This window comes from Rattus norvegicus, chromosome 5 (assembly GCF_021556685.1).
Source record: "Rattus norvegicus strain SHRSP/BbbUtx chromosome 5, alternate assembly SHRSP_T2T, whole genome shotgun sequence".
In the NCBI taxonomy this organism is placed as follows: domain Eukaryota; kingdom Metazoa; phylum Chordata; class Mammalia; order Rodentia; family Muridae; genus Rattus; species Rattus norvegicus.
This window is the reverse complement of record NC_141538.1, coordinates 165586645-165610560: the sequence shown is the minus strand read 5'-3', so window position 1 is coordinate 165610560 and position 23916 is coordinate 165586645. Positions and strand designations below refer to the sequence as shown.

The following is a 23916-nucleotide window of genomic DNA, read 5'->3' as shown; positions in this document are numbered from 1 at the left end:
AGGTTGGGAAGCAAGCCTGGGTCCTTGGAAGAGCAGCCAGTGCTCTTAAGTGCTAAGCCCCCTCCTTTAGCCCGGCACTGTCTTCTTTCTCTGTTTACTGTTTTTACTCTAGAGTGTGAGGCAGCGTCTCTCACGGAACAGCTCTTGCACTGGCTCGATTGACTGGCCAGTGGGCCCAGCAGGCCTCCTGCCTTTGCCTCTCCAGTGCTGGGATCACAGGTGCCGTCTCTGCTCGAGTTTCATGTCGGTCTAAGGGTTGAAGTCGGGTCCTCATGTTTATGCAGGACTTACCTGCTGATCCATCTCTTCAGACACCATGAATCTACTTCCAACGTTTTCCCTTCAGATTCACATTTTATTGTGTGATTAAGTGTATGCGTATGATGTGTGTGTAGGTGCAGGCATGAGTGTGCCACAGTGTGTTTGTGTGTGTGTGTGGGGGGGTGTGGGTGTGTGTGTAGGTCAAAGGACAGCCCTATGGAGTCGTTTCTCTCCTTCCACCTTTATGTGGGTCTAGGATCGGTGTCAGGTTATCAGCCCCATGCAGCAAGTGTTCTCTTTGCTCTTCTAGCACGCACAGTGAGGGAGTGAGGCCATTTTTCTTTACTATTTTAGATTTACTACATATTATTATGTGCATGTGTTTGTCCATGTGTGGATGTTCACACGTGAGTGAAGGTGCCTTCAGAGTGTTGGTTCTGGAGCTGGAGTGACAGGCAGTTGTGAGCGGCAGACATGGGTGCTGGGAACTGAGCTCTTCGCTTCCTTAACCACTGAACCACTAAGTCTGCATTTCCGGAGAACTAGTGCTCCCTGCATTTGCCTGACATTTCTTGGATAATTCCCTAAGCCTGGCTGCATGGTCTGCAGACCTATGGGGCTGGACCAGTGTTTTGTGTCTCCTAGAAAGTTCATGGTGTCATTTCTGATTCCCAGGGATGAGTGAAGAACCCTCTTTCCCTGAGACAGTATAAGGTACTAAAGTCCATCTTATTGACGTGTGTGTGTGTGTGTGTGTGTGTGTGTGTGTCTGTGTCAGAGGTCAGTAAGGTGTGTATTTCAGTTGCTCTTTATTTACTTTGTGTGTGTGGATGTTCAGTCTGTGTGTATGGATGTTCTTGGTGTGTGTTCAGCTGTGAGATTTGGCCAGTTTACTTAATTTTTTAATCAGTTTCTGAATCTATAAGGTAGGAAAGACTGGTGCCTACCTCACAGGGTTGCTCCGAAGACTCAGCGGGTTGCTTTATATAAAAGAACTAACATTACCTGACACAAGGTATTGCGTGTTGTTACCTCAGTTAATAAGTTCTGGACTGGAACTCTTAGATGGATGTAAATCTTACATTTCTTTTTTTTCCCCCGGAGCTGAGGACCGAACCCAGGGCCTTGCGCTTGCTGGGCAAGTGCTGTACCGCTGAGCTAAATCCCCAGCCCCATAGATGTAAATCTTCCCTTAAGTCCCATCACAGCATTTGCTGTGTGTTTTGTTTTGTTTTGTTTTGTTTTGTTGTTTATGTTGACCACTACTCTAGAGAAGTTGTTCTTCTTATTATTTTGATCTAATTTCTCTTGAAATTTGAAATGATGCCACAAATGCCCAGGACAAGTGCCAGTGTTTGTGCTGGAAGACACCTGTCCTGAAAGAAAAAAGACAGTTGTTAGAATTCATTTTTTGCTTCATATCCTGAGGCAGGAGGTTATTGAGCTCTAAGCCAGCCTGATGCTTTCCACTGAGCCTGAAGAACCCACATGATGATGATGGAAGGGGAGAACCAATTCATGCAAGTTGTTCACTGACACCTACCCTCCTAGCCCCCTGCACACACACACACACACACACACACACACACACACACACACACAAAAATAAAGATGTAATAAGCCCCTACATATTTAAAAACCTTAAGTCTGAGCTACCTAGGGAAACTGCTTTTTTAAAAAAGACATTGATAAGAGGCATAGCATTTACCCAGAATGTGGAGGCTCTGGGTTCTGTTCCTAACACTGCTAGAGGTCAAACAGCAGGACCCAGGGATTGAACTCTTGCACATCATCTATGGGCTATGAGGTATTGTTTATAGCCTGTTTCCCTTACTTATTTGTATTTTATGTGCATTGGTGCTTTGCCTGCGTGAGGGTGTTGGATCCCCTGGAACCGGAGTTGCAGACAGTTACGAGCTGCCTGCGGGCGGGTGCCGGCAGTCGAACCCTGGAAGAGCAGCCAGTGCTTGTGACCACTGAGCCGTTTCTCCAGCTCCTCTTAGATTTGGTTTCACAAGTTTAGATGAAGTTAACTATTTCTTGTGAGCGTATCGTGCAGGCAACACTGTGTTCTCAGAGACTTATATCTTCAGTCACATGGCACAGTCTTTGTGGTTGTGGCCAAGTTTGGTTGTTGGTTAAGGTGGTGACCTCCATATCTTTATGTGAGGTAATCTTCTAGACAAGCAACTTTCTTTGTTACCTTGCAAGTGCTACTTCAGATTCAATATTTTACTGTAGGACAAAGGCCCTTGTTCCTTAAACTTCACTGCAGAATTTTAATAGTGTATGTGGTTGCTTTAATGAGTTTTGAGAAACTGTGGTGTCTGTCACCACCACCAGGATCAAGATAAAAACAATTGCATATCCCTCAGTGTTCTGCCCTTGGCGGTTGGCCTCCGCCGCCATGGGTCCTGAGTCAGTGTGCAACACATCCTTTTTGTTTTTAAGATTTTTTTATTTTGTGTATGTGAGTACACTGTCGCTGTCTTCAGACACACCAGAAGGGGGCATCAGATCCCATTACAGATGGTTGTGAGCCACCATGTGGTTGCTGGGAACTGAACTCAGGTCCTCTGGAAGAGCAGGCAGTGCTCTTAACCGCTGAGCCATCTCTCCAGCCCCCATAACCTATTCTTTTAGGAGTTTCTGGGTTATAATGGTGTTTGTGGATTTTTCCACACTCTTTATCTATAACTTATTACTTTAAAAATACTTATATTTGGGGTTGGGGACTTAGCTCAGTGGTAGAGCGCTTGCCTAGGAAGCGCAAGGCCCTGGGTTTGGTTCCCAGCTCCGAAAAAAAAGAACCAAAAAAAAAATACTTATATTTGTTTGTATGTGGTGTTTGTGCACATGTACCACGCTGCACACGAAGCCATCAGAGGACAACTGGTGGGGTTGGTAGGGTTGGTGCTCCTTCTACCACATGAGTCCTGGGGATTGAATTAAGGACTGAGTGCAAGTGCCTTGCTCACTGGGACATTTTATTTTATTCTTTAGGGTGGGTTTTTTTTTTTTTTTTTTATGAGACAGGATTTGTGTTGTAGCCCTGGCTGTCCTGGAACTCATTCTGTAGACCAGGCAGTCCTCAAACGCAGATCTGTTTGCCTCTGCCTCTAGAGCTCTGCGACTAAAGGCGTGCATCACTAGCCACCTGACTGGTGTTTTATTTATTTATTTATTATTTATTTATTTATTTATTTATTTTGGTTCTTTTTTTCAGAGCTGGGGACCGAACCCAGGGCCTTGCGCTTGCTAGGCAAGCGCTCTACCACTGAGCTAAATCCCCAACCCCTTGTTTTATTTTTTTTTATTTTTTATTTTTTATTTTATTTTATTTTTTTTCTTTTTTTTTTTTTTCGGAGCCGGGGACCGAACCCAGGGCCTTGCACTTGCTAGGCAAGCGCTCTACCACTGAGCTAAATCCCCAACCCCTATTTTTTATTTTTTTTTGGTTCTTTTTTTTTTTTTTTTTTTTTTTTTTTTTTTTTTTCCGGAGCTGGGGACCGAACCCAGGGCCTTGCGCTTCCTAGGCAAGCACTCTACCACTGAGCTAAATCCCCAACCCCTAAAAGATTTATTTATTTGTTATATATAAGTACACTGTCCCTGTCTTCAGACACACCAGAAGAGGACATCAGATCCCATTACAGATGGTTGTGAGCCACCATGTGGTTGCTGGGATTTGAACTCAGGACCTCTGGAAGAGCAGCCAGTGCTCTTAACTGCTGAGCCATCTCTCCAGCCCCTGTTTTATTTTTTAATACGAGACTGGCTTTGAACTCACAGAGATTCACCTGCCTCTGCCTCCCAATTTGTGTGCGTGCTCATTAGTGAGAGCAGGTGCCTGGAGTCTAGGGCTTCAGATTGCCTCGGAGCTGGAGTTACAGGTGGTTGTGAGTGACTTACATGACTGCTGGGAGCAAAATTGTCAACCTCTAGCTCTCTCTCTCCCCAGCCCCTCCACATGCATTACTACGGAGCATTCCAGTTGATGTGGACATAGTCGATGAACGTTTGGGTTAGCTCTCTATTGCGCTGTAATAGTAGTACTATTAAATTTGGCAGGCTAAAAACATCACTAACTTCATTCCATTTATTTGTTTGTTGGTTTAGAAAGGTCTCTCTGTTATGTGGCCCTGGTTGTTCAGGAACTTGCTGTATAGGTCAGGCTGGCTTGAACTCCCAGAGATCACCTGCGGCTGCCTTTAGAGTTTTGTGCCCTTAGATGCACATCACAGTCTTGTATTTATCTTGTCCACATTAATGTAATTTCGAGCAACCTGTCTTCTTTGGCACACCCTAGGCAGAAGCAAGTCACAGATTCTACCCACACCCTAGGGCTCACCTCCCAGCTGGTGGGGGCGTCATTGTGGATGTGTTCCCCACAGCCCTGATTCCAGTTTAGGGCTGTGAATGTTCATGAGTCTTCGTGGTTTGGGGGAAATCGCAGTAGTGCACTTGCTAGGTCATGTGGGCAGCGTGTTTTAACTCCGTGGGAACCTCTTTGACAATGCTGTGTTGTCTGTCTTTCCTCCCCAACAGTGTCAGTGAGTTTGGTTACTGCACACTCACACCAGCCTTGGTATTGTCTGTCACTTTAGCCATTGGAGCGATTGTGTGGAGTGTGCTGGGATCGCTCCAGGGCTTTTCTTTACACACCTGTGGAGACGGACAGCCTCTGCTTTATGTGTCAATTGTGTTAGGATTCCTTTTTGTTTCCTGCTGGTGATCTTGTTTTAGTATCATTTGTTGATTAAGATTGTCCCTTCTCCTTTAAGTTAGCACTAACATTGTTAAAAAAAAAAATCCAATGATTCAAAATCCAAAAATCCTTAAGTGTACACAGAGGTCTTCCTTCCTTCCTTCCATTTATTTATTTATTTATTTATATTTATTTATTTATTTATTTATTTATTTATTTTGAGACTGTCTCACTATGTAGCTGTGGCTGTCAAGGAGCTCATGGAGGCCATTCTATAGTCTCAGTTACAGAGAGCCAGCTGTCTGCCTCTGTCTCCTGAGTACTGGGATTGAAGATGTGCACTGCCTTGCCCAGCCAAGACTTCATTCATGTGTGCGTGTGTGTGTCTGTCTATCTGTGTGTCTGTGTGTAAGTATCTAACCCCTGCCATCTCCCTAATCCCTGCCATCTCCCTAACCCCTGCTGTGGTTGTATTCATTGTTCCTTTGTGTGTGGTGTGGTATGCAGTATTCATGCATGCATGTGTGCATGCTTATGTTTGTGAATGTACACACACATGCCTATACTCATGCATGCACGTGTTCATACCTGTATGTGTGCATGTGGAGGCCGAGAAGGGCATCTAATGCTCTCTCTGGTTTATCACCCTGTCGTGCACCCTTGAGCCAAGGCCTCTCACTGAAGCTGGAGCTTGCTGGGTTTGTGTGCGTTGTGTTTTAGCTTGGCTGGCTGGCTGGTCAGCTAGCTCCTGGAGTCTGCTGTCTCTACATACCCAGTTATATCCAGGTTATAGGGTCATCGGCTACCTGGCGTTAGGGATGTGACTTCAGGCCCTCACACTGTGCAGCAATGCTCTTACCCCAAGCCGTCTTCCCTGACCTCAGCTACTCCTGAAACATGTACTGCTGGTGTGGTGGCTTGGACGCATCCTAAGCTTTGATCCTTTGTGTCTTTATCTTGATTTTATTTATTTTTTATATGAAGTTGGTAAAGACTTTGCTGCTAAGTTATATGCTAGCCTTGGATCTCCTGGTAACGTGTGTGTGTGTGTGTGTGTGTGTGTGTGTGTGTGTGTGTGTGTGTGTGTGTAGGTCAGAGGTCAATGGCATTCTCAGTATAATATTCTTTTTTTTTTAAAGGTTTATTTATTTATTATATGTAAGTACACTGTAGCTGTCTTCGGACACACCAGAAGAGGGCATCAGATCCCATTACAGATGGTTGTGAGCCACCATGTGGTTGCTGGGATTTGAACTCAGGACCTTTGGAAGAGCAGTCAGTGCTCTTAACCGCTGAGCCATCTCTCCAGCCCCTCAGTATAATATTCTTAAGACATTTAATAGAACATGTCCATGACCTGCACACTTAAAGCTATAAAACACTACTGAGAGAAGCCAGATCTAAGCAGATGTAGACGCTCTAAGGGGAGAGATGGTTTCCGCTGAGGCTCTCCACTGTGTTCTGTTTGTTTGTTTGAGACAGGGTCCCTGATTGTCCTAGAACTTTCTATGTAGAGGAGGCTGGCCAGAACTCACAGAGAATCTGCTTGTCTCGTCTCCCAGGTTCCGGGCTGAGAGACGAGTGGGCACCATGGCTTCACGATTACTTTTAGGGAAGAGGGAGGGTTATTGACCCTAGAGCTCAGTGTTGTGGCTAGGGAGCTCCAGGGACCCTGTGGCTGCTTGCCCAGTGCGGGGCTTAGAGAGGCTCTGTCACACCTGGAACTATATATGGGCTGGGGGTCTGAGTTCAGTCCGCAGGCTCGCACAGCACAGCAGGCACTTTAAGACGGCGTCTTCTCAACTTCTAATGGTCGATTTTTATAGTCACAGTCATGCCTGTAATCCCAGAATAGGAGGCTGAGGCAGGAGGCTTTTGTAAATTCAAGGCTAACCTGGGCTACTGGGTCTCATCCTTCCCCACGTTCTCCCAAAATATCCTTAAAAGCCATCCTACATAAAAGCTTTCTGGAGTTGTAGGGATTGTGTGGAGCCTACAGGTCAGTTTGGGAGAGAGCAGTCATTTCGTGTAACCTTCTGTTACATGGATCTGGCTTCCATTACTTAGATCTGGCTTTTCTCGGTAGTGTTTATGGTTTAAGTGTGGAGGCCATGGACATGGACATGTTCTAGTGATGTCTTTAGGTATATTATACCGAGAATGCCATTGTATTTACAGGTTTTGTTTATTTTGTGGTTTTTGGACAGGGCTCCCTTCCCTATGTGGCCCATGCTGGCCTCAGACTCAAGATCACCATGCTGCCTCCTCCCAAATGCTAGAGTTACAAGGGCTGCCACCATGTCCAGCTTTCAGGTCTTTCTAATTATTTAATGCTAGTTTTAAAATGAAATTATGGGTTTGTATATTGGCTATATATCTGCAACCTTGTTAGAGCTGGTTTCCATTTCAGTAGCATTTTGTAGATTCTTTATGGTGTCTGTGCTCCTCCCTTCCCCCTCCCCATTCTTCCCCTCCCCCTTCTTCCCCCTCCCTCTCCCCCTCCCCTTCTTCCCCTCCCCCTTCCCGTCCCCCTTCTTCACCTCCCCCTTCTTTCTCTTTCCTCTTTATTCCGCTTCTTCCTCCCACTCCTCTTCCTCCCCTTCTTCTTCCCCTCCCTCTTTCCCTCCCTCCTCTTCTCCTTTCTCCTCTTCCCTCCTCTTCCCTTCCCACTTCCCCCTCCCTCCTCTTCCCCTCCCTCCTCTTCCCCTCCCTCCTTCCCTCCCTCCTCTTCCCCTCCCTCCTTCCCTCCCTCCTCTTCCCCACCCCTCTTCCCTCCCTCTTCTTCCCCACCCCTCTTCCCCACTCCTCTTTCTCCCCCTCCCAGCTGCTCTTCATCACTGTGTCCAGCTCCTTTATTTATTTACTTACGTTTGTTTGTTGCTAGAACATGAGGAGCGGTGCTCCTAGTGGTAGCGAGTGAACATTCTTCTCCGTGACTGATCTTGAGGGGTTGCCTGCGGTGCTTGGGTGTGATGTTAGCTGTAGGGTTTTGTACATTTCCTTTATCAGGTTGAGGAAACTTTTTTTTCCCCTGAATATTTTGGTTGGCTGGGTTTTGTTTTAATTTTTTTAATTTAATTTAATTTTTTTTATTTTTTATTTTTTTTTCTTTTTTTCGGAGCTGGGTGCCCTGGCTGTCCCGGAACTTACTCTATAGACCAGGCTGGCCTCAGACTCACAGAGATGTCTGCCTCTGCCTCCCAGAGAGTGCTGGGATCAAAAATGTACACCACCATGGCTGGCTGGTTGGTTTGTGATTAATTAATGAATGTTCCATGATAGAGTCTCATTATGTAAGCCAGGTTGCCTGAAACTTGCTGTGTAGACCAGACTGACCTTGAACTTTTGGCAATCCTCCTGCCTCTCTGCCTCCTGAGAGCTGGGTGTCCTGTGCTACCACTCCAGATTGTTTTGTTTCCTAAGAGACATGGTTTTGTTTCATTGCTGGGGCCCAGGGTGTCATCCTAGTAGTGTGAGTAGCTAGGACCACAGCCAGATGCCTATACTTACTGTCTTTGTATTTTATCCTCAAAAATATTGTATGTGGGGCTGGCGAGATGGTTCTGTAGTTAAGAGCACTTGTTGCTCTTTCAGAGGATCTGGGTTTGAGTCCCAGAACCCACAGAACCTACGTGCTGGCTCACAACTGTTCGTAACTCCTATTCCAGGGATCTGTCTTAGAACTCACTGTGTAAACCAGGTTCAGAGCACAGAGGTCCAATTGCCTCTGCCTCCCAAGTGCTGGGAATCAATTAAAGGCCCTTTAAAACTGTTTTTTGGGGGGGTTAATTTCTGGAAACATAAAGATTACTAATTTTTGCTATTAATTTTAAAGTTTCTTTTGTTAGTGGTTGATTGATTGAGACGGGGGTAAGGGAATGGGTGATGTAAGCCAGGTATGTCATAATATCAGTATCAAGAGGTCGAAGCGAGAGGGTGGATAGTTCAAGGCCAGGCTTAGCTACAAAGCTTGTCCTTATTTCAAATAACACAGATTAAAACAAAGCAAAACCCCACACGGTAGTTCAAGCACACGCCTTTAATTCCAGCACTTGGGAGGCAGAGGCAGGTGGATCTCTGAGTTTGAAGATAGCCTGGTCTACAGAGCCAGTTTTAGATCAGCAAGCGCTATACAGAGAAATCCTGTTTGGAACACCAAACCAAACCCAGCCCAGCCCAACCCAACCTGTGAACAACCACAGCTGGAGAAGCTGTGGCTCACCAGCCTGGGTCTTCTCTGGCTTCCTGTCCAGTGGGTCCAGGTTTGCATTAGGTATCATTTTCCTCCAGCTTGGCAGTTTCTGCTGTCCATACTTGCCTTTAAAAAAGTATCTTGTGTGTGTGTGTGCGTGCATGAGTGTGTGTGTGTATGTGTGTGCATGAGTGTGTGTGTGTATGTGCGTGTGTGTGCACCCAGTCCCTGTGGCAGTCAGAAGAGGGCATCAGATCCTCTGGAACTGGAGCTATGGGTCGTTGTGAGCCACCATGTGGGTGTATGCTATAACTAACGTGGGTCCTACTAAGTGCCACCTCTCCAGAACTTCTCTTTTTATTGTGTGAGACAGGGTCTTGCCATGTAGACCTGGCTAGCCCTGAACTCATGCTCAGCCACCTCTGTCTTCTTAGTGTAGACTTCTGTTTTTAAAACCTGCTTTAATACGTGTACCTTTAGCCCATCACCCACCAGAGGTAGTGGAAAGGAAAGGTTAATAGGGCCAAGGAGGATGTGGACCTGCTTAGAAATAGTTTTGGGGGCGAATCCAACATGAATTACAGCAGTAGCTTGATCCATTCACAAACACCATTTAGAAATCGACAACTGCCGGCAGTTTGATCCAGAAGAAATTTTGAGGCTCTGCCGATAGGCCTGAGTCTGCCGGGACACCACCACCACAAGTTCCTCGGTGCATTTCTCTGAAGTCAGGATAAATGAAGACCAGCAAGGAGTGGCAAGGCGACCCAATGCCACACAGTGTCGTCATCCACTGTCTGTTGGGTTATATTTATATCCTTTTTAAACATCACGAGTCCTCACAAGTGTCTGTTCTAGCAACACCACATGCCCTTTCTCCAGGCAGCTTCCAGAAAAACATTACATATCTGTTTTCAACAAAACACCTTCCCATGTGTCTGCTTCAGTAAAACATCCTCTCATAAGACAGTTTCCAGAGAAACATCACACGACACACCTGAGTCTCCAAAGAAACCAGAAATTTCCACTTCATCTTAATGTAGGGAATATTGATTGATTGATTTTCGAGACAAGATTTCTTTCTGTGGCCCTGGCTGTTCTGGAACTGCTTCTGTAGACCAGGCTGGCCTTGAACTCATAGATATCTACCTGCCTCTGCCTCCTGAGTGCTGGGATTAAAGGCGTGCACTGGCATTACATCCAACTGATCCCATTACAGATGGCTGAGAGCCACCATGTGGTTGCTGGGAATTGAACCCAGGACCTCTGGAAGAGCAGTCAGTGCTCTAACCGCTGAGCCATCTCTCCAGCCCCCGACCCATATATATACATATATATATGGCTTTTTAAAGAACATTATTGGGCAGGAGAGATGGCTCAGGAGTTAAGAGCTTACTGACTGCTCTTCCAGAGGTCCTGAGTTCAATTCCCAGCAACCACATGGTGGCTCACAACCATCTGTAATGGGATCTGATGCCCTCTTCTGGTGTGTCTGAAGACAGCTACAAGTGTACTTATAAATAAATGTAAAAAAAAAACATTTTTGGGACTGGAAAAATGGCTTCGAAGTTAAGAGCACTAACTGCTGTTCCAGACAACATGGCAGCTCACAACTGTCTGTCACTTCACACAGGGGACCTGACAAAACACCAACATGCATAAAATAAAAACAAATACATTTAAAAATTTATTTTTTATACAAATGCCTCTCTTTTACTGTAATCAAATCTACACTCACTCCTCTAACTCACCCTAGTTCCCTCCATGAACGCCCCCTCCCAGTGTAATATTACCTTTCTGTCTGTCTGTCTGTCTGTCTGTCTAACATCTTTTGAGACTAGTTAATGTTGACTAATGCACAAAGATGCCGAATGTGTAAGGGTTTGAAATAGAATGACTTTCCGTCTCCTGGCAGCTAGCTGAGGGTGGCCTGCAGACTCTGAGGTAGAGTGGGACCTTGCGAGCCACCGTCTTCCGTTGATTGGTTTTCTGAGACAGCTTTCATTGTGTAGTGCAAGTGAGCTTCCAAATCTCAATCCTCCTGCCTCCACTTCCTGATGTCTGAATTAAAGTATGTAGGACAGCGTCTGGGTGGCTCTTTCTCTCTTTTCCTCTTCCTCCTTCTTTTAAAGGTATCAATTTATTTAATTCTTGCTGATAAGTTTAGAATGTCATTTGATAAGGGGTCTATTTGTTAAAGTGAAAACTAGCTGCATCTGTTAGAGCTGAGGACTGGCCTTGACTTTTCTGAAAATTTGCAAGTCTGTGGATTTCTGATCCGTGTTGTTTTGTAACCTTGTGCTCTTTGTCTGCATGTGGAAAATCTCTCCATCCCAGTGTTCTGATTTTCACTGCTGCCGCTTTTTAAAAATTACATTTATGTTTTTCGCCTGAGTCTGCAAGAGTTTTTGTGTAGACTGTGTGTTCAGGAGCATGCAGAGGCCAAAAGAAGGCACGAAGTCCCCTGGGCCTGGAGACACAGGTCCAGCATGTAGGTGTTGGGAACCAAAGCCAGGTCTTCAGCAAGAACCACAAGTGCCCTTAACCACTGAGCCACCTCTCCAGCCCAGTGTTAGAGTTGCATGTTTAGACACATTTGTGTCTCTGTATGCATTTGTGTCTGTGTGTATATGTGTGTGTGTGCATGTGTCTGTGCGTATGCCTGTGTAAGGGTGTGTAAGGGTGTGTGTGTGTGTGTGTGTGTGTGTGTGTGAGAGAGAGAGAGAGAGAGAGAGAGAGAGAGAGAGAGAGAGAGCGAGCGCCAGAGGAGGACGTTTGTCACTTTCTACCTTATTCCCTTGAGTCAGGACCTAGAGCCAGGCTGTGGCTAGCCAGCCCCAGGGATTCACCTTTTTTATTGTCCACAATGCTTGGGTTCTGAGCCACTGCCATGCCAGTGTTTTTACAGAGGATCTGGGATGCATCCTCAGGCTTGAGCAGCAAGCATGCTTACCCACTGAGCCATCCATCTTTCCAGCTCCCTCCTTTTCACTTTTATTCTTTATAATTTTCCTTTCCATTCTCTTATGGGGTTGGGCAGGCCCTGGCCTGCCTCTAGAAAAAGGTATTGGGGCTGTCTGATGGTGAAGCAGCTGGTAGCGGGCAGCCGGGACTCGGTCCTACAGTGGGGCTGTCTGATGGTGAAGCAGCTGGTAGCGGGCAGCCAGGACTCGGTCCTACAGTGGAGAGTTGCTTGAGGTGGTTGGTGGCTCGTGCTGGAGGAGACCGGAGGTGATGTCATCCACCTCCATGGTCTCTGAGGCCAGAGGCAGGTGTGCACAGTGTTGGAAGCTGGAGTCACCAGCACTGCATGACGGCTGCTGCCTTGCTCAGGCAATGAGGGCCACTGTGGGAGCCACAGCGTGGCCTAACCCCAAAGCTCTTTAGGCTCTCTGCCACCCACAAAGGACACTTTACATATCCAGAAGAGCTGTTTTATGTTCGTATCTTGTGTTTTAAAAACGATTCCTTTCATGTCTGAAAGTGTTTTCCCTGTGTTTATATATGTGCACCATGCTCCTGCAGTGTGGAGAAGTCAGGCAGAGAGGTCAGAGGGGGCGTCAGCTCCCCTGGGACAGGATGAATATAACTTAATATTCATTTATTCTCTCCCCTCCCCTCCCCCTTCTACCCCTGTCTAGGTCTTTGTAGCCCAGTTTGTCTTTGAACTTTCCGTGTAGTAAATTGGTCTTGAACTCTGATCCTCTTGCATTTGGAGGTGCTGGAGTTATTGGCTTTCAGGCACCATACTTTACAGAGGATTTTGATAGAGTGCTGGCTATTCTCACATTTACCTCTGCTGTTGTGAGTTTTATGTCTAGGATCTAAATTTTGTATATTTCTAAAAAAAATTTTGAATTTAGTGTATGTGTTCGGGTGTGGGGTCATGTGACTTGCTGGATTAGTTCTCTCCTACCGAGTGGGTTCTGGCCGTGGAACTCAGGTCCTTAGGAGGCGCACTTCCCTTTGAGCTGCCTCATTTGCTCGCTTTTGTGGACCTTGCTTCTTTGAAGTAGTCTTGCTATGTAGCTTAGGCTGGCCTTGAACTCAGGCTTTGTCCACCTCAGCCTCTTGAATGACATTATTACAGGTGTGACAACACACTGAGCTGAATTCTGTGGCCTTTAAAGAATGTTGGGCTTTGTTCTGAAGGCAAAGTTGTGACTCTCTGAAGTTCTCTCCTCCTCTTCCTTTCTTTCTTTTTCTTTGCGTATGTAGATGTATGTGTCAGGGCCAGAGGAGGTCTCAGGTGTCCCCTTCAACGGTTCTGCCTGTTGTCTTGAAGCAGAGTATCTCCCTAAACTTATGCTGGAAAGCAGCAAGCCCCAAGGATCCTCCTGTCTGTCTCTGTCCCGGTCGGAGCTAGGGACACAAGTGTGCATGGAGGAATACCGGCCTGTTAGGTTACATGGGTGCTGGAACTCCAGTTCTGGTCATCGTGTTTGTTCACGCCCTTAACCACGGAGACATCTCTCCAGCCCCTCAAGCCCTACTTTTTAGTTTTGATAGAGTAGACTTTGCTCTGGGGATCACTTGACATCTTCCCCTGCCTCAGGATGAAGACTTCTCAGGGGTCTAGGATGCCCTCAGTAAGCAGGACTCTGGGTTTCACAGCTTGGGACTCAGAGCTCGGCAAGCAACCTGAGAACTCTCCAGCTTACAGCTTTCCTCCACACTTATTTTTAAATCTTCATGGGATTTCACCATGTGTGCACACAGGTTTTTAGTATTGACCAAAGTCTCAAAGGGACATCCCTGTGGGTTTCTGGAACTTCCTTTCTTCATGGCTTTCTTTGGAAGTCAGCCCTGCAGTTTTCTGCTGCTTTAGCCTTTCTGAAATCTATTCTCTGACTCTTCCAACACAGAGACTTCTGTCCTGGGCTGGGCATCCTCCTCTCTTTGTCTGACCTGTGCCACATGGCAGAAAGCCAGAGCAGTTTAAGGGCAGATCCTCTGTCCTGTTTTGTAACTATGGCAGGAGCATAGTCCCATAAGCATTTCACCTGCTGGAATAGCCTGTCCTTGTTACTCCATGGCAGCTGTAGAGAGCAGAGGGCCAGCCTGATGGGACTTTTATCTCTTTATTCTCAAGTGTGTGCTGTGGAACCATTGCCAAGGCCAGGAAACTGAGGCTCAGCCAGGCTGAGCAGCATTCCCAGTCACTCAGCTGTGAGTGCCCAAGTCCACATCGCAGAGGATTGGTGGAGTGGCTCTTGTTCTTCCCAGTAACGAGCTGTTTGTGTAGACTCTGTAGGGCGTGTGAGGCGTGACACAACTGCTCATGGGTTTGGAGGCACTCCGGTTGCTCAAGCTCAGGAACTCTTGCCAGGCTGTGCAGTGAGGTGAGCACTTGGCGAGTTTCCCAGCAGGGGAGGTCAGCACCTACATGAGTGTCATTCTCAAGGAGAACATCCACCTTGCTTTTTTTGAGACTGTGTCTCCCACTAGATTAGGTTAGGCGGTGTGGCCAGTGAGTCCTGGCAGACAGGATCGAGTTCTCCTGCCTCTATCTCCCCAGCACTGGGATTCTAAGTCTGTACCCCCACAGCCCATACCCCCACAGCCCATATCCCCACAGCCTGTATCCCCACAGCCCGTACCACCATAGCCCGTACCCCCACAGCCCGTACCCCCACAGCCCATACCCCTACAGCTCATACCACATACTTGGGTTCCAGGAATGAGACTCAGGGCCCCAGGCTTGAGCAGCAAGCCTGTTACTGACCAAGTTGTCTCCCCAGGCCTTAATTCTTGTTTGTTGAGACAGGGTCTTCTGTAGCCCAGACTGGCCTCAGATTCAGTATGTAGTTGAGGCTGGCCTTTAACTCCTGATTTTCTGCATCCACCTTCCATGTCCTAGGATTATTACACACATATATCACCATACCCACTAACTTTTAATTAATTTGTTAATGAATTAATTTTGAGGCAGGGTCTTATTATGTTGCCCTGAGTAGTCTAGAACGGGCTATGTAGATTAGGCTGGCCTCAGACTCATAGAATCTGCCTACCTTTGCCTCATGAGTTCCGGGATTGAAAGTGTGTACTACACTCAGCCTTATTTTTTAATTTAATTAAAGTTGTTGTTGTTGTTGTTGTTTTGTTTTGTTTTGAGACAAGGTTTTTCTGGGTAACCCTGGCTGTCCTGGAACTCACTGTGTAAATCAGGCTGGCTTTAAAATCAGAGATCTGCCTGCCTCTGCCTTCTGAATGCTGGAACTAAAGGCATGTGCCACCATACACAACTTGCTGGAGTTTATTCTTTCCCTCCATCTGTGGGTCTGTGGGGCCCAGGCTTATCATAAGTAAGTACCTTTCCCTGGGTTGTCTCAGGCTTGATGGCCAGTGTCTTTACTAAGACCTCACCGACCCCAGCTTCGAATTCTTTCTTTCTTTTTTTTTTTTATAAATCTTTTTTTTCAAAGATTTATTTATTTTGTGTATGTAAGTACACTGTAGCTGTCTTTAGACACACTAGAAGAGGGTGCCAAATCCCATTACAGATGGTTGTGAGCCACCATGTGGTTGCTGGGAATTGAACTCAGGACCTCTGCAAGAGCAGTCAGTGCTCTTAACCTCTGAATCATCTCTCCAACCCCCCTTCGCATTCTTTTAAAGAACACTTAGTCTTTTGTTTTCTTCCCATCCCTACTTCCTCATCCTGACTTCTGAAGGTCCTGTGGGTCTCAGAAGAGCCTCCTTTAAAAAAAAATATTATTTTATGTGCACTGGTGTTTTACCTGCATGTCTGTGAAGGTACCAGATCCCCTGGAACTGGAGCTACCGTTGTGAGCTGCCATGCAGGTGCTGGGAATTGAACCATGGTCCCATGGAAGGTCAGCCAGTGTTTTTTTTTTTTTTTTTTTTTTTTTTTTTTTTGGTTCTTTTTTTCAGAGCTGGGGACTGAACCCAGGGCCTTGCGCTTCCTAGGCAAGCGCTCTACCACTGAGCTAAATCCCCAACCCTCAGCCAGTGTTCTTAACCGCTAGGCTATCTCTCCAGCCCCAAGCTTTCTTCTCGTATCTCTACTTTAGACTTCAGTTGGTAGTTTCCAGGCCTCCTTTCTCTCTCTTGTTTAAAGCTGTGAACGATCTTTTGAAGAGTTCCAGAGTCAAGTTGGAATTTAGTTTGTAGAGATCTTTTTTAGGCCAGATGTCACTTGAAGAGGCAGATCTAGGGTCCGGAATTTAAAGACATGTTGGGCATTTCGTAAAGGCTGGAGTAGTCAGACCAGCAGACTGGCTGTCAGTCCAGCAGCTCAGCTCTCTGTTCATCTGAGCAGCGCCTGGAGTTGAAGGTGAGATGGGAGACTGCCCTCCCGTGTGAAGAAGTGAGAGCAGTCAGGATCACCCAGGGTCCAGGGTCATTTGGGATGGCATAGGTCTGTACTGGCTGTGCTGTTGTCTTAGTCCACTTGTCCTAAGTGTCTGTGGAACTCTGTAGTCAGGAGACCTTCACATAAGTATCAGTGGCCCTGGGAGTGTTACTGCCGCAGAGTTGGTGAAGTGTTGGCCACATTACATTAAGGGCCGCAGCGCTCCTTGGTTCCGGGATACATCCCTGTTTGTGGCTTGCTTCCCTTGGGCTTATATACCAGGCAGTTCCTGTGATTTCATTGTTTAGGTAAAGAAATTTAAGACAGGCATGGTGGCATATGCCTGTAATCCCAGTAGTTGGCAGAGGCAGGAGGATCATCACGAGTTCAAGGTCTGCCTGGGCTACATAGTGAGATACTGTGTCCAAAAAGAAGAAAGAAACATGTGTTTTCCCCTTATAGGCAAGGCCCTAGATTTAATCCTTAGCACTTCTTGCCAAAGGAAGAGTGCTGAAGGGTGAATGTTTCAGAAAACTTGGTACTGTCTACAGTGTGTCCCTCTGCCCACATCGCCACCAACGAGTCACCTAGCTGTTGTTTTTGCAGTGCTGGGCATTACATTTAGGGCCTTGTGGAAGCCACACTGGCACTTAACTCTTGAGCCACTTCCCCAGCCTTGGCTGAACTGACTTAAGGGAAATTTCTTTCTTTCTTTTTTAAGATTTATTTATTTATTTTATGTATGTCAGTACACTGTCGCTGTCTCCAGACACATCTAAAGAGGGCATCAGGTTTCATTGCAGATGGTTGTGAGCCACCACATGGGTGCTGGGACCTCTGGAAGAGCAGAGCCATCTCTCCAGCCCAGGAACTTCTTTTTAATGATTCATTGTGATGAGTTGTATCTCAAGAGGAAAACTTTGAGTCAAGAATGAGACTTCTTAAATACCAAAACTGTGTTCGTTATAACATGTATGTATGTATGATGTCTGTCTGTCTGTCTGTCCATCCATGTGCTTGAGCTCCCATGTGTGTGAGTGCGGAGGTTAGAGGACAACTTGTGAGAGTTGGTGCTTTCCATTGAGTGGGTTCTGTGGGTTGGTGGCAAGTGCCCTCATCCGCTGAACCATGTCACTGATGTTTGTTTTGTCTAGTCAGATAGCTACATGATTACTTATGGTGCAGCATTAAATTAAAGCTGCTGCTTAATAAAATATGATTGAAACAAAATTTGATTATTTCATTTAGTTAATGTACAAATGCCTATGATGCTACTGCTTGCTGAGGCGGTGGGGTGAGTCATGTGACGTTGGCTTCTGTTTCATCATCCGCAATAACGCTGCACAGCTAGTGGGAGAGTTAAGTGAAGAAAGCGTAAAGTGAAATGTTAGCACTACAGTTGGTGTCTGCCGACGGTACTGAGGGGAGTCTCAGGGAGACCCTGGGAGTCAGTGGGCTACAGCAAGCGATCTGATCTGTCTGTCTGTCTGTCCTTCTGCCTGCCTGCCTGTGGAGGATTGACCTGGGGGTGGGGATATACTTCACCAGCAAGCCTCATCCTGGTCTCTTTGCTCTCCCTCTCCAGTCTCCTCTCCTCTCCCTTGCTCTCCTCTGTCCCTTCTCTTCCCTGGCTCTTTTCCTGACTTTTTCTTTCTTTTTCCCCCTTGACCCTTCTTTTTCTTTTTGAGGACGGGTCTCGTGCTGCTTAGGGCTGGCCTATGGTTTATAAGCTCTTGCTGTAGTCTTCGGAGTGCTAGAAGCCACATATAGTTTGCCAACACATTCAGCTTCTTTTAAAAAAAGTTTGAAATTTGTGTTGTGTGTGCATGTATGCTTTAGCTGGCTCTGAACAACGTTCAAGTGTCTGTGGGGAGAGGAAGGAACAGCTTGTGCAAAACCCCTCAACAAAGAAAGCAAAACCAGCATGACTGTTAGGGATAAACCAGCGTGTCTGTTAGGGATAAACCAGCGTGTCCGTTAGGGATGAGCTTGGGGTTCAGCAACACAAGAGTCTTGACGTGCGGTTAGAGTAGGTGCGAGGCTTCCAAGACCACACGGAGGACGTTTTTTCTTGTCTTCTGAGAACAGCAAGGAGCTATTGATGATGCTATGGGGCGGGTGAGTCAGTAAGTAAGGAGATGACTGAGTTGTCCTTTATAAATGATTGGTTTCCCTAGGAAGCGCAAGGCCCTGGGTTCGGTCCCCAGCTCCGAAAAAAAGAACCAAAAAAAAAAAAAAAAAATAAATAAATGATTGGTTTCTGTGTTGTGGAAAGTGACTTGGAAGAGGCCAGCACGAGTCCAGGTAAACTGACTAGAAAGCATTTGCAAGTGACTCTGGAAGCTTGGACCAAAGTGATGGCAGCGGAGATAAAGAGAAGTTGAGGTTGACTTCATGGCTACTTAGAAGAGAAGATTGCAGGAAGAGTTGATGGGTACCTCTGGGGGAACTCTTGAGGAAAGCCTTCTGTATGTAGAACTGGAAGAGGGCGGGCAGTCATTGCAGTCAGGGGGGTCTGCAGGACTTGAAGTCTAAGGGGAGGCAGGAAGGAGGCCTGGCAGGGTGGCACGGGGAAAGGTCACTGGGGTGTGAGGACTGACCTCCAGTTATAGCTGCCTGGTCTTCTGCTCTTGGGGTGGTGGAGCTCTTAGGATAGGCCAAAGAGAGGCCTTGGCTCCGTGTCAGGTGCCTTTTGTGTGGTGGCAGGCAGCGGTGAGGTAAGGCGATCTTTAGGAACCTTCTCTAGGGGGTTGGGGATTTAGCTCAGTGGTAGAGCGCTTGCCTACCAAGCCCAAGGCCCTGGGTTCGGTCCCCAGCTCTGAAAAAAAAAAAAAAAAAAAAAAAAAAGGAACCTTCTCTAGACTCTTTCCTCTCCCCACTCCGCCCTTTCCATAGGAGGCTGGAACAGGCCATCTGAACTAGCTGGGAGGCTGGATGGAGGTCGGCTCCTGGGACACACGCATTAGCTGCCCTCGTCTGCCTGACGTTATCTGTAGAAAATTGACTTTTGTGTGGGTAACCAGCTCAGCTGGCCGCTTGTCCTATCCTTCTGGAGGTTTGTGTCTTGCTTCAGCTGTTGTTCTTGCTCTGGGTTTTGTCCAGTGCAGTGTAGGGTTGAAGGTGTGAGAGGAGGCTGAGGAGCCTGGCCTGCAGGTCACAGTGCTGTTTGCTGCTCGTAGGCTGGTCTGTATTTCTCAGCTTGACACTGGATTATTTCTGTGAAAGACTTAACCCCAGAGTAGGTTCTTAGTGATGGGCGCTCTAATCCGGTGCAGAAGCCGGGAAGGGGTAGTGGTTGTGGTACATTCCTTTGATCCCAGCACTGGGGAGGCAGAGACAAGAGGGTCAGGGATTTAAGGTTACATTTAGCTGTACAGTGAGTTTCAGGTCAGTTTGGGCTACACGGAGACCCTGTCACAGAAGTGAAACAATCCAAAGTGGCATTTGGCTTCACAGAGAGAAAACCCCCCTAGTGTGGGTTGCTGCTGCCCCCCTGTGGCTGCCTTTGGTTCTACACTTTTGATCTGCTCTGTAGTTCTGAGAAGGTGGTAGAAAAACGTGTAGATCATTCTTAGGTCTTCTCTGGTCTTTTTTTTTTTGTCATGGCCCCAATCCCTCCTGATTATATCTGACCCTTAGTCCTCCCGAGAATAAACAAGCCCTGTTTATGAGGGGCTATGACAGTGAACCCAGAAACAGTCTGCAGATTAAGGTTCACATCACAGCTCCTTCTACAGGAGCCTGCTGAGAACAGAGAGGACCTGAGCGCACTGCTTGTTTTTCTGATGTCCATGAGGTGGCACTGTGATCTTATTTTTGTTTCTGTTTTTCTTTGCAGCCCAGCTCTTCTCCAGGAAGTGAAAATGTGGTGCCTCGAGAGCCTCTGGTAAGTATGAGAGACACACAGGGTTCTTTTCTAGTAATCAGAATCCTTAGGCGATGCCTTGCCCATGACCTCTGGCTTGTGACTTCTGTTTATCAGAAGGGAGCGACAAGACCTCTTGGGTCTTTTCTGGAACTGAGAGCAGCCACAGTGGCAGTCATGTGGCACTTTGCTGCTGATGGTAGAATTAAGTGACACAAGGTTGATTCTTGTCAGCTTCCAATTGTTGGAAACCTGAAATAACTAGTCTTTGCTTCTCAGTGAAGCCCCCCGGGTGGCTTTAAGGAACTGGTAAGAGGAGGGGTTCGGGGGTTGTCTGGTCTGTGGTTCTGTCTTTGATAGGTGGCACCCATGGTATTGTAGACTCTTGATAGGAAAGAAGCCTACTGAGGGCTGAAGGGCCTTTTCTTTTTTTAAACAAGGAGGGCCACCCTCTATAGCTCAGTCTGTCCTTGAATTCACTATGTAGCCTAGGCTGGCTTCATGCTCACAGTTGTCCTGGCATGACTTCACAAGTGCTAGGATGAGAAGACAGTCACTACCGCTTTCAGCTAAGTAACTCTCTTTGTAGAGTGTTTTTGTTTTGGTGGTCTGAACCAGAGTCCCTGCCTGCCTGCCTGCCTGCCTGCCCTGTTTTCATTGTTTGGCATCTCAGGACTTGATGTAAATCGTGTGGGCTGGGTAGTAAGACCGGTTCTGTGCAAACCAGATCAGTTTTAGGGGAGCGCCAGCCTTGGGTTTAGCATTGCCAAGCCTTTCTCTCGTGGAGTGGTGGGAACTGGTGACCTGGGACTCGCTGCCACTGCTGGGCCTTTGTCTCACGGCCTGGCAATCTCCTGCTTTCTTCTCTCTTCCTTGGCTGAGCTGGAGAGGGAGATGCGAGGTCCTGTCTGGAATGAACAGGGCCAGGTTCTAGCATGTTCTAAGGCTTTCTAGGCAGAGGGTGAGATGGATCTGGCTGGGCTACAGATAGAGCCAGAGGACACAAGTACCTCTCAGACTTTTCCAGGGGAGTGGCGGTGCTATTCACGCCCCTTTCTGTCACCAGAGATAGGCTCATCCCTGCATGGCTGTCTGAGGCACCTCTCCTCACTCTCTTCCTTTGCCTGGCTCTTCATAGATGCTTTGCTCTGCCAGGCTTGTGTGCCTCCAAGGTCTGCCTCCAAGCCCTTCAGAGAGAAGTTGTGATTTAACTGAAGTCCAGCCTGAACACAGTGGTGCTTTTCTGTCCCCTACTGCTGCAGGCTCTTTAGAAGCTTCCTGACTTGGCTTTGCATCCTCAAAGTGAGGCCAGGCTGTCTTTTGGGGCCATGACTGGAAAAGCTCTTTGGAAGCCTGGAGTCTCTGATGCTGGCTAACTCCTGGGTGTGTGGAGCTCTGCAGGCCTGTTCTGTGTAGGATCTGAATGTGGCTCCTTCCGCTGCACTGCGCGTCTGCCTGTTGGTTGGTTAGGTTATTTCTTTCTTTTCTGGGAGCCCCTGAGCAGTCTTCAAACCCTGGTAGCCTGTGATCGTCCAGAGTTCAGACTCATTCTCTCCAGGCCAACTCTACAATTACCTTATATTTAATTAATATTTTTTCTCCTCTTTACGTACGTACTGCATAATTGCTCAGAGGAAAGAAAACACATAGCAGCAATTTATATTTATATAAAAAACAATAATTAAAAAAACCCGAAATAAACTCCCATCTCATTTGGGCTGATCCTGTGAGTTGGGTAATTAGGGCCCTATTAAAAGGTAGACCCTTTCTCCTTCCCCCTCCTTTTTTATTAATTTTTTTATATTAAACTCCCACAGTCTCTCAGTCATGCCCTTATTGCTTTTGGCCAGCCATTTGCAGCAGCCTGATTAAATGAGGGCACCAGCCGAGTTGTATGGTCTTGTGTGAACAACTCCTTTCTCCCGGGAGCGGTGGCAGCAGGGTGTCAGGCAACAGAGCCCATAGAAAGCTAGCTTGTGGGGCAGGCCAGGGGCACAGGTTGAGTACCAGGAGAGCTCTTGGCAGCTGTGGACCGATGCTGCCTGGATGACCGTCCTAGGACCTGGAGAGGCAGTGGGCAGCAGCTCAGGCCCACAGCTCAGTGCACAGGGGTGTGGTTTGGAAGCCCTCAGTGCTCAGCTCCATCAGCAGGGAGGGAGGCCATTCAGGCCCAGTGTGCCGGCTGCTTCCTGGATGCTTAACCGCAGCACCGGAGAATAGACAATTACAAAATCAAACAAGCCTTGTTTTTTAAGTAATTCGTGTATTTTATTTGGGGAAGAAAAGGCATTTGTTTACATGAAACAATTAGCGAAAAGGGAACATCATATGTAATTTTAGGAAGCACCACGAAGTTGTGTATAATTTAGTGCAGAATTGCCTGGCAGTGAGTCGGAGAGGGCCCCTCATTCAGAGGAGGAGGACAGCTGTTGGGCGGAACTTAGGGATGGTTTCTGAGCTCTCTGGAGCTGGGTCTTGAAGAACATGACAGCACAGTTATGCTTATTTTTAACTCATTGCAGTGTTAACTTTTTTTTTAATTTCGAGACAGCAAAAGTTTTTAAGAAAGAGGGCGGCTGGGCATATGGTGCACACTTGTAGTCCCAGCACTAAAGATTGTGAGTTCAAGGCCCACCTTAGAACTGTGTGGTGGGAGTCTGTGCGTGGAAGGCTCAGTGGCGGAGCACTTGTTCAGCATGAGTGAGTGAAGCCCTGGTTTCCAGCACAGGATGAATGGGTGCACAGGACAGCTTGCTTCTTGTCCTGCTTGGATGCTGTGATGGGGCTTGGGTAACCTGACTTCCTTCCGGTCACCCGGTTTCTGGGTATTGGAGTGAATGGTCAGTAAGGTTTAGTTTGGTGTCCGCTCACTCGTGCCCGCTCTGCTTCACATAGTCAGCAGCACCATTGCTCACCTCTGCACACAGCCCTGTGTTCAGCTCGAATTTCAGCTTCTTGCTCTTGGACACACATTCTCTCTAGTGGGTGCGTCTCCTGCTGTCTTTGCGGCCTCTGGTTGTAGGTCTGAGTTTTTTTCCCTTTATTAGTTATTTGCTTACTTGTTTTGATGAAGAGTCTGACAGCGTGGCTCAGCCTGTCCTTGCATGGCCTCTTCTGTCTCCACCCCCTGAGTGCTGATCCCAGGCGTGTGCTACCCACCCTGCTGGCTTTATTTTCAGTCTTTGCTCCCTCCTTCCTTCTTCCAAAATGATCCAAGGAAGATGGCAATTTCTACCTGTCAACTTTTCTAGATTAAAACCTTTTTTTTTCTTTTTTTTTTTTTTTTAAGACAGAGTCTCACTGTATGTCATACATGGCTGAAACTTGCTATGTAGAATAGGTTGGCCTTGAACTTTCAGTGATTCTCTTGCCTCTGCCTCCCAGTGATGGAATTGCAGTTGTTGACATCACATCCAATTTAAATTATTGTTATTTTAACATTTATTTTGTGTGTGCGTGTGTATGTATGTGTGTGTGCGTGCGCGCGTGTGTGTGAGTGTGTGCATGCATGTGTGTGTGTGCATGTGTGTGTGCGTGTGTGTGCGTGTGTGTGTGTGTAGTGGTGGTCCTACTGT

At 47.0% G+C, this 23916-nt stretch overlaps 1 protein-coding gene across 1 annotated transcript in view; it reads left to right on the top strand.

The window, feature by feature from the left end:
* Pex14 (peroxisomal biogenesis factor 14) overlaps positions 1 to 23916 on the top strand; it is a 135649-nt gene that overhangs the window by 2587 nt on the left and 109146 nt on the right. Inside the window, 1 exon segment of the mRNA NM_172063.1 lies at positions 20315 to 20362. Coding sequence (NP_742060.1) covers positions 20315 to 20362 — 48 coding nt within the window.